Genomic DNA, 9481 nt, shown 5'->3' on the forward strand with positions numbered 1-9481 from the left:
CATAAAATGAATATGACATATCCAATTAAAATTTGGATCACACTTTATTCTTTAAAGTGAAAATTCAAAATTTAGAGAATCTAAATTCATAAATATAACATATCCAATAAACACATAATTATTATACTCATTTTAAACATTCTCCTAATAAATTATAACTCAAATAATATAATTTTTCAATTTTTACCCAAAAAAAATTTAAATCTCATTCTTAACTAAAAAAAAAAAAAAACACAGCCACGAGCGAACCGTAATCATCATGCACGGAGTCAAACAAGTTTTTCCCCAGTCAACTCAGTCCCAAAACGCAACTTGTGGAGTTGTTGTGTTGTGTTCGTTCATTAGAATCCAAATAAAAATTCTACGAAAAGAAAAGGAAAACAAAAAGAATAAAAAATCTAAAACTTTATACAAGGAAAAAAAATAAATTCCACCTGTAAACAAAATCTTACTAAAATTTCAGCATAGACTTTTCTCCTCACTTCTATCTCTTTTTTTTCTCTCTCTGTCTGTATCTCTTATTCTCGCCGGAAAACTCGCTGGCCGACGGCGGCAACAACACGACAGACTCAAACACACGTCACGTCATCTCCAAAAACCCGAGAAACCCCCCTCTCTCTCATGCTCTGAACTTGCAACCTCTAAGAAACCTCCATGGGCAACTGCAACGCATGCGTGCGAGGAAACGACGCCGTTTCTGACGAGAACAACAACAAAAACCCCAACGGTCAGGGCCGTAAGGACAAGAAAACCCGCCCGAACCCATTCGCTGAGGAAGGCCTACTACGGCACTCCCCAGCCCCGATCCGTGTGCTGAAAGACGTGATTCCGGTGGGGCCGCACCGGACCAGAATCACGGACAAGTATGTTTTGGGTCGTGAACTGGGCCGGGGCGAGTTCGGGATCACGTACCTTTGCACGGACCGGGAAACAAAGCAGGAGCTAGCCTGCAAGTCCATCTCGAAGCGGAAACTTCGCACCGCCGTGGACGTGGAAGACGTCCGGCGGGAGGTGGCGATCATGAACGCGCTTCCTGACCACCCGAACGTGGTGAAGTTGAAGGCGACTTACGAGGACGACGAGAACGTTCACCTTGTGATGGAGCTTTGTGCTGGCGGCGAGCTTTTTGATCGGATCGTGGCGAGAGGACACTACAGCGAGCGCGCGGCGGCGAACGTGGCAAGGACAATTGCAGAGGTGGTGAGGATGTGCCACGTCAACGGTGTCATGCATCGGGACCTGAAGCCGGAGAATTTCTTGTTTGCGAATAAGAAGGAGAACTCGGTTCTTAAGGCCATTGACTTTGGACTCTCCGTGTTCTTCAAGCCTGGTAAGCACTTTTTCGGTTTCAAAATCAATCAATGTATGTGGCAGTTGTGGCGGTTCTGATGACAGTTATGGTTTTGTTTTTGCAGGAGAGAGGTTTACGGAGATCGTTGGGAGTCCGTACTATATGGCGCCGGAGGTATTGAAGAGGAACTATGGGCCCGAAGTGGATGTGTGGAGTGCTGGCGTCATTCTTTATATTTTGTTGTGTGGAGTTCCTCCGTTTTGGGCAGGTGATTTATTTACTCTTCCTGCTCCTTCTCGTTTTGTCTATTTATGTCTACTAATCGAGAAATGGTTTATCACTGAGTATCTGAATTCTATGATTAGAAGATCTAGATTTCGATTCTTGTTTTCCATCATTCTAAATACAAGTTGAATCTGGCAACATGCTAAAATGAGTGTGTGTCTTCTTCTAACTTCTAAGTCCGAAAGAAACTCTGTGTGAGGTGTGTATTTGTCTATTTGATTTATAATTAACTGCCAACGATTTTAAGAGGTTTGGAAAGATTTTCATGGCATGTTTTGTATGGGGTTTTTTTTGCAGAGACCGAACAAGGGGTTGCATTAGCAATTTTGAGGGGAGTGATTGACTTCAAGAGGGAGCCATGGCCGCAGATATCAGATAGTGCTAAGAGCCTCGTGAGGCAGATGCTGGAGCCTGATCCTAAGAAGCGGTTGACAGCGGAGCAGGTTCTTGGTGAGTCACTCAGTTGTCTTGCATTTGGTTCCAGATATTGGCCCATCCATTTTGTCCCCCAAAATGTTTTAGGGATTTATGTGATAATTGTATTACCCCCCTCTTAAAATTGATTTGCACAACTTCTGTCGATGGGAGATATTTCTATTTCATTTTGTATTTGTGTTAAAAAAGGTTAATTTATTGAGATTCAGTTTAATGTTTATAGAAAGTGATTCAAGATATTTGCTGTCATTATGGTTGCAGAACATTCCTGGCTACAGAATGCAAAGAAAGCTTCAAATGTTCCGTTAGGAGATATTGTGAGGACAAGGCTTAAGCAGTTCTCCGTGATGAACAGATTCAAAAAGAGAGCTCTTCGGGTTAGTAGCATCTATTGTGGTTTATGCATAATGGATGACTTAATATCTATATACAACGTTTTTATTTTGGTGATTTATGTTTGCTTTAAATGAATGCTACAGGTGATTGCTGAACATTTATCTGTTGAAGAGGTAGAAATAATCAAAGATATGTTTACATTGATGGATACTGACAGAGATGGCAAAGTAACGTACGAGGAACTTAAGGCCGGGTTGAAGAAGGTTGGTTCGCAATTGGCTGAGCCAGAGATAAGGATGCTGATGGAAGTGGTAGGCTTCTGCAAACTGTTTACGTTTCTATAATGCAATTGTTTGGTACAGTTTCACTTCTTTGGTTGTCACTATTAACTATACTTGCCATACGCTAGATAATTGGTTCTTATTTAGGTTTCATTTTTACACTGATATGTGGTGCTTATGAAAATAATATTTGAGGTTCTCCACTTATGGATATTAAACTGATTTAGCTTCTGCTGCATATACCACCAATTTTTTCATTTTTAAGTTATCTTTGATTATCTAAATAGGTTGGAAAATGAATTGCCACTGATGCCTCAATTATGGAATTGTTATTGTAAATGTAATAACAAATTTGTGATTCAAGGATACTTTTATTTCCTACCAATGGCTCAGGCTGATGTTGATGGGAATGGAGTACTGGACTATGGAGAGTTTGTAGCTGTGACGATTCACTTACAAAGAATGGAGAATGATGAGCATATCCGCAAAGCATTCACGTTTTTTGACAAAGATGGGAGTGGCTATATTGAGTTAGATGAGCTAGAGGAAGCATTGCTGGATGAGACTGGAGAAACTGATAAGGATGTATTGAATGACATCATGCGAGAAGTCGACACTGACAAGGTCTGGCTTTCAAACTCATAACTCTGTTAGATTTATGCATAGTTGTTGGGACGAGTGGCAAGTGCTTCCTACTAGGCTAAAGCTATAGCTATTAATCAGGAAGCAACTCTGATTACCTAAAACTCATTTAGCATTTTCAATACTATGATCCAATTTGATTCTGACCCTATCTAAACCTTGCTAAGATTCTCTGAAATTCTATATAACAATTTTCGATTTTCTGGTTTTCACAGGATGGTCGAATCAGCTATGACGAATTTGTAGCCATGATGAAGACAGGAACTGACTGGAGAAAAGCATCAAGGCAGTATTCAAGGGAGAGATTCAAGAGCTTAAGCATAAATTTGATGAAGGATGGTTCGCTTCAGCTTCATGATGCGGTTAGTGGCCAAGCAATAGTGGTTTGAGTATACAAAGTATATTTCTCAATTTCACATTTCCCCCTTCACCACTTACTATTCTTGAGAGCATGGCTTTTGGAATCTCTCTGGCAAATTTTGGGTTGGAACATTTTGAAGCATAACTGATTGATTTACATATCTACCTTGGGTTTGAGTTGGGTAGTTTAGGTTTTCTGAGTTTGATTTGGGTGTTAGGTGCCTCTGAAGTAAATGAGTTGGAGGGTTTGCATGCTAATGTTTTGTTAAATATGTGATCTTGTCAGCAAAGGTTGTTTTGGGGGGGGGGGGGGGGGGGGGGCACATGCTGCAAGCTTTCAAAATGTCACATATATATATTCTTTGTATATCTTTGTCCTGTTGTTATTTGTGTTTGATAATTCCATTGGTAAATGTGATTTTTCTAACTTGTGTGCAGAAAAAAGAAAACAAAAGATGTTAGATCTTGTCTCTTTGGCTTCTTAAATTTCTGTTAACATTTACTTTTCTTCCATTTAATACAATTCAAATATATCCTCCCATGTTGAATGCTATAGTATAAGTTAGCAAACAATGGAAAGAAAGGCCTATGCCAGAAAATTAGATGTATTATTTGTTGCTTGTGTTTGAACAAAAAATGGAACACAGCCTAACTTCCAGATTAGAATAGATAAGAATTGGAAATGATGGGGAACATTTGCCTAAATTTAAAATCAATTTCATAGTCAAAAGTCAAAACGGAGCATGCAATGAGGAAAAGAAAGCCACAAAGAAAAAGGGGTGCGAATAATAGTCGTTGTGTTGTACGCGTTGTGGACATAATGATGGTTGGGCGAGTACAGCTCAAGGGTTTTTATTATTTAAGGTGATTAGTGGAACAATTTTACTTGATTATCGTTCTTTTTAATAACGCGAATACTCTCATACAGTTGTGTTATATAGATTTTTAGTTGGTTTAATATTTATTATCTGACAGCAAAACTTACTCTTCTTCTTTGCGAGTATCAATTTTTTGAAAGGAGTGTTAGGGGCAGCAACTTTTGTGTTTTGTAACCATCAATTGGTCATCAATAGTGTTTTTAATAGTATGAGATTAATATTCAATGGTAGGAGATTACTTACTTTTCTTTTAATGATTAAATACTAGCCACAAAACACAAAAGTAGCTGGTCCCTAAACTTTCTCATTTTCAAATTATCCATCAAAGATCCTTCTTTGAACAGAATTTTAAGAAAAAAGGGAAGTGTAAACTGAAATTTAAATGCTTAAATTAAAAGGAAAAAAAAATTGCAAAAAAGTAAGAACTTAAAAACAAAAGAAATAGAATGTAAACTTTGACAAAGTAGAAATGCTTTGAAATTAAAATTGCTAATTTGAAATTCAAAAGAAAGGAAAAAAATATATTGCAAAAGGAAAATAACTTGCTGAAAAGAAAATTATAGAGAATTTAAATGAAAAGTCACTGAAGATGTGAGTATACAAGACTAATTTTTAAAACCGAATTTTAACATTTGTTTCTTATAAATCTTGTATATATATAGACTTCCTCAACCAATCAAATTTTATCTCATATTCCATATGTGGCGGAGGATAATTGTCGGTAAAGAATTTCACAAAAATAATCACGTTGCAAGTATAGTTTTAAACTGACAAATAATCTTCGGTCAACGTTTAATTTGTTTGTCACAATGCAAACCAATAAAAATAATCGAAGTATTTAAACCTCGGGTCATTTCTCAAATGAATTGCAAGGAAGTGTACTTATTATTGGTTGTGGAAAAATATTTTTGGGATTTTTGAATGATGAATAAGGAATGTAAATAACAAAAAAATAAACTAACAACTAAGAAAAGTCCTAGCAAGGGTTGAGAATTGGAATTCCTATCTTCATTATCATCGTCAATTGTGATGGTAATTGTCTTTTGCTCTCACTTAGTTAACCTCTAATAATTGGAGGAAAATCAAGTGAGCAAAACCGGCTTAAGTTCACAATTCCTAACCAAAGACTAGATTTAGTGAAATTCAAGCCAATAGCAACTTTCAATCACCAATCAACAAGAGACTTTGACAATTCAAGAGTCTCCAAATTACTCAATCCAAGCCAAGAACATAAAAATCTATTTTAAAATCCAACCAAATATTTTATCAAACACTTGGAAGGCACAAAATAAAAACATAGAAAATTAATAAGAAATAGTAAAATCTAAGACTAACAATTGCAAGAAAACAATAACCACAAATTAAAGAAAAAAACAATGAACATAAAATACCTCAAAATGCATTAAAAGGAAATTGGAATCAACAAAGAGTCATGAACAATAAAGTAACAAGGTAAAGGAAACAACATAGAAAACTAAGAAAGCAACGAGGTAATAACAAGAAATTAAAAGAGGAACTTGAATCAATATAAGAAGTATAATCTAAATCTAGATGAAATTGAAAATAAAAGAAGAAACCCTAAAACCTAGAGAGATGAGAGAGCCTCTCTCTCTAGAATTCTACATCTAAAACTAAAGTGTGTATGAATAAATGGTATGAATAGTCACCTATCCAGCTCCACTCTGCAGTCTATTGTCTTCCTTTTTGGGATTGAAACTGGGCCAAAAAGAGCCTAGAAATCTCCCCCAGCGTATTTCTTTTACTGAGGCACGTGCCACTTGCCACGCATACGCGTCAGCCACGCGTACGCGTCGTTTGAACTCTGAATTGGCCACGCGTACGCGTCAGTCACGCGTACACGTCAGTGGACGACGCTCCTGGTCACGCGCACGCGTTAGCCATGCGTACGCGTCGGTACCAGCTTCTCAAATCGTTAATTCTTTGTGTTCCTTTCACTTTTGCATGCTTCCTTTCTATCCTCTAAGCCATTCCTACCCTATAAACCCTGAAATCACTTAACAAACACATCACGGCATCGAATGGTAATAAGAGATGATTAAAAATTAGTAATTTAAAGGCCTAGGAAGCATGTTTTCAATCATAGCACAAAATTCGGAAGGAAACTAAAAAACATGCAATTTACAATAATAAGTGTGAGGATTGTTGACGAAATCCACTTGATTCGATACAAATTAAGTCATAAAATAGTGGTTTATCAAATTTTCCCACACTTAAACGTTAGAATGTCCTCATGCTAATCTCAAGGGAACCAAAAGAGTGCAGGAAAAATGGTAGGACTTATGCAATGCAACCTATCTATATGAATGCAACTAATGCAAAATGTTTCTACCTACTTGATAAAAAGTAAATAAATCTTTCAAGAACAAATATGAACTGGATTCCACTAATTCAAATCTTAAAATGAAGTACAAATAGACGTGCAAGAAGAAAGCTCGTGAAAGCCGGGAACAAAGAATCAAGCATCGAACCCTCACCGACAGTGTATGCACTCTAATCATTCTAGTGTTTGAGGGCCGATTCTCTCGGTTTTCTACTAATTATGCTTCCTAAGGCTTGCTCTTTTTCTACCAATCAACAAAAATTTAATGCATGAATACACATATCAAAAGGTCTTTTCATGGGTTGTAATGGGGTTAGGGCCACGGTAGGAATGTATTTGGTTGAGTGGACTAAAATCCGAATCCTTGATTAACCTAAACTTCCAACTTAACCTAAGACAATCCATGTAATCAAAATGCAAACCTAACTACCCATTGACTATCTTTTGCCACATATTCATGCATCCCAAATTTGAGTATAATACATATATATTGCTACCACCATTTACTTTGGAGCATTTTGTCCCCTTTTATTGTTTTCTTTTTCTTTTTTTTATTTTTCTCCTTTTTATTTTTCTTTTCTTTTTCTTTCTTTTTCTTTCTTTTTATTCTTTTTATATATGTGGTGGATAATATATATATACGAGAAATCAATGCATATGATTAAGGTATTGAATGCACGAACATGTGCTCAACTATCTTTTTCACAATTTCACCAAAAATATACAATACCCAATTCCCAAACCAAGTATTCCCCAAACCCAATTTTCCCACACTTAATTCATGTACACTCTCACGAGTCTAAGCTAACCAAGGATTAAAATTAAGGACATTCATTATTTTTCGCTTAGAGTTAGTGATGTGCTAAAATAAAGAACAAATGGGGTAAAATAGGCTCATCATTGGGTTGCAAAGGATGATGAAAGGGTAAGGCCATATGGGTATGTGAGCTATAGTGAAACAAAGGCCTCAATCACTTACGTGCATGCATACGTCAAACAATAGAAATATAGAATCAAGCAAGACAAAAATCACAATCTTAGAGAGAACAACACACACCAAAACAAAATATTGGTTGATAAGATGCAACCAATCAATAAGCTCAAAATCTCACTAGGATTATGTGTTCTAGCTCTAAAACTATGTTCCAAAATAAATTTCTTCAAGAAAGTTCAAAAATTTTAATTCGAATTAGTGAAATGCCCTGGAATAGTTTTCTTGGAAAGGAAATCATCACTTCAACCAAGTAGTGGTAAAATATGCACAAACTCTAACTATAATGCAATCCATCATGCAAAAAATGACTAACTAACAAAGAAAATTAAGAATTGGTGTTGGAAAAAGGAATTGTTACCAACGGAAGTCGGTCTCGACCTCCCCACACTTAAAGATTGCATCGTCCTCGGTGCATGCAAAGATGAGCAAGGTGGATTAGGGTTGCTACAACTGATGAACTCCTTCAAAAGATTGTGCAGAGGACTTGTTTGTCGCCCCATTTAGAAGTTTTCCTTTCTCCTCTTGCTGGCCAGCCTAAAAGGAGAGAAAAAGGAAGAAGATTAAGCCCAACAAACAAATATATCAAAGCAAATAGAACATAGGTAGGGGCTAATGCCAAATAAAAGCGGGGTTCTCAACTATATGGTAGCTACAACATGTAAGTGAGAAAGCAATATAAGCAAAGGGCATGTCAACTGAATATCAAACAAGTCAAGAAGCACCAAAATGAATCAAGAATTATCAACAGTTGCGTAGGAAAATTCAACACCAATAGGAAAATAGTAAACTTAAGAAGGAAAATAAGAACAAGCTACAAAAGCAGAGTTAAAATACAATGAATGAAAGTATGCGAATGCAATAAGCAAAAGAGAATGAAAGAGAATAAAGATGAAAAGGTAAAGGAATGAAAAAGAAGAAAGGTTGAAAGAAAGAAGAAGGAGAGAAGAAAGAAGAAAGAAATGGGAGAAGAGAAGCGACGAGGATGCGTCGTCCACGCACATGCGTGGAAAGCAAAAGGAGGAGGCGACGTGTACGCGTCAGTCACGCGTAGGCGTGAGAAGCAGAAAAGAGATGGTGACACGTATGCATCAGTCACGCGTACGCGTGGAGACTTCTCGTGCTCCTCGCACAGCACTTGCACAGTTTCATCACAACTCTCTGGTTTTTGTACCATGCAGCAACATCATCCCAGCAACACGTGCGTGGGATGCTTTTTTTGTTTTAAAATCTTAATGAGAAATTAACAAGCTACCAAAGCAATGCCAAATATTATTAAACAAGCTAAATCACAACTTAAACTAAATAAACCTAACTACAAATGAAAATTCAACTTATTACCAATATAAACAAAAGGGAAAATGGGAAGAATTTACCATTAAGTTGGACAATTGGGAAGCTCTTTGTCATAGTGGCTTGTGCTTGTACTCTTCCTTGAACTCCCACCAATGCTTGGACTTCCAATAAGCTCCAAAGTTAAAAATTAATAGCAATGATGAACTAAACCCCAATTTCATTAGGGGGAAGAGCTCTATTGTAATTCCAATGAATCAATGAAATTCTTCTTCTTCTCAATTCAATTGTGTAGCTATTGGGTATCTTCTACTTTTACTATGAATTATTCACTTTGAAAGGGTGTGT

General features: G+C 36.8%; 1 protein-coding gene across 2 annotated transcripts; it reads left to right on the forward strand.

Annotated features, from left to right (window-relative positions):
* Positions 1-434: 434 nt before the first annotated feature.
* LOC112722438 (calcium-dependent protein kinase 10) lies at positions 435-3892 on the forward strand. 2 transcript variants are annotated; one of them, XR_011867676.1, is made up of 7 exons: positions 435-1330; positions 1416-1559; positions 1874-2026; positions 2273-2388; positions 2491-2658; positions 2993-3252; positions 3486-3892. XR_011867676.1 is itself a non-coding variant. In XM_025773453.3 (7 exons), exons 1-7 carry the CDS (start codon positions 655-657, stop codon positions 3657-3659), a joined length of 1662 nt encoding a protein of 553 aa, XP_025629238.1. In that variant the 5' UTR covers positions 435-654; the 3' UTR covers positions 3660-3892. The 2 variants fall into 2 exon arrangements, 1 of the variants encoding a protein (XP_025629238.1); XM_025773453.3 differs by having other exon boundaries at positions 3022-3252.
* Positions 3893-9481: the final 5589 nt, after the last annotated feature.

This window comes from Arachis hypogaea, chromosome 11, assembly GCF_003086295.3.
Source record: "Arachis hypogaea cultivar Tifrunner chromosome 11, arahy.Tifrunner.gnm2.J5K5, whole genome shotgun sequence".
In the NCBI taxonomy this organism is placed as follows: domain Eukaryota; kingdom Viridiplantae; phylum Streptophyta; class Magnoliopsida; order Fabales; family Fabaceae; genus Arachis; species Arachis hypogaea.

What these genes read in the sequence shown, in the direction of transcription:
- LOC112722438 (XM_025773453.3), top strand. Translation starts at nt 655, where the DNA reads ATGGGCAACTGCAACGCATGCGTGCGAGGAAACGACGCCGTTTCTGAC. An exon ending in CTCCGTGTTCTTCAAGCCTG is followed by an intron (nt 1,331 to 1,415) that starts GTAAGCACTTTT and finishes TTGTTTTTGCAG; the next exon opens with GAGAGAGGTTTACGGAGATC. An exon ending in AGTTCCTCCGTTTTGGGCAG is followed by an intron (nt 1,560 to 1,873) that starts GTGATTTATTTA and finishes TTTTTTTTGCAG; the next exon opens with AGACCGAACAAGGGGTTGCA.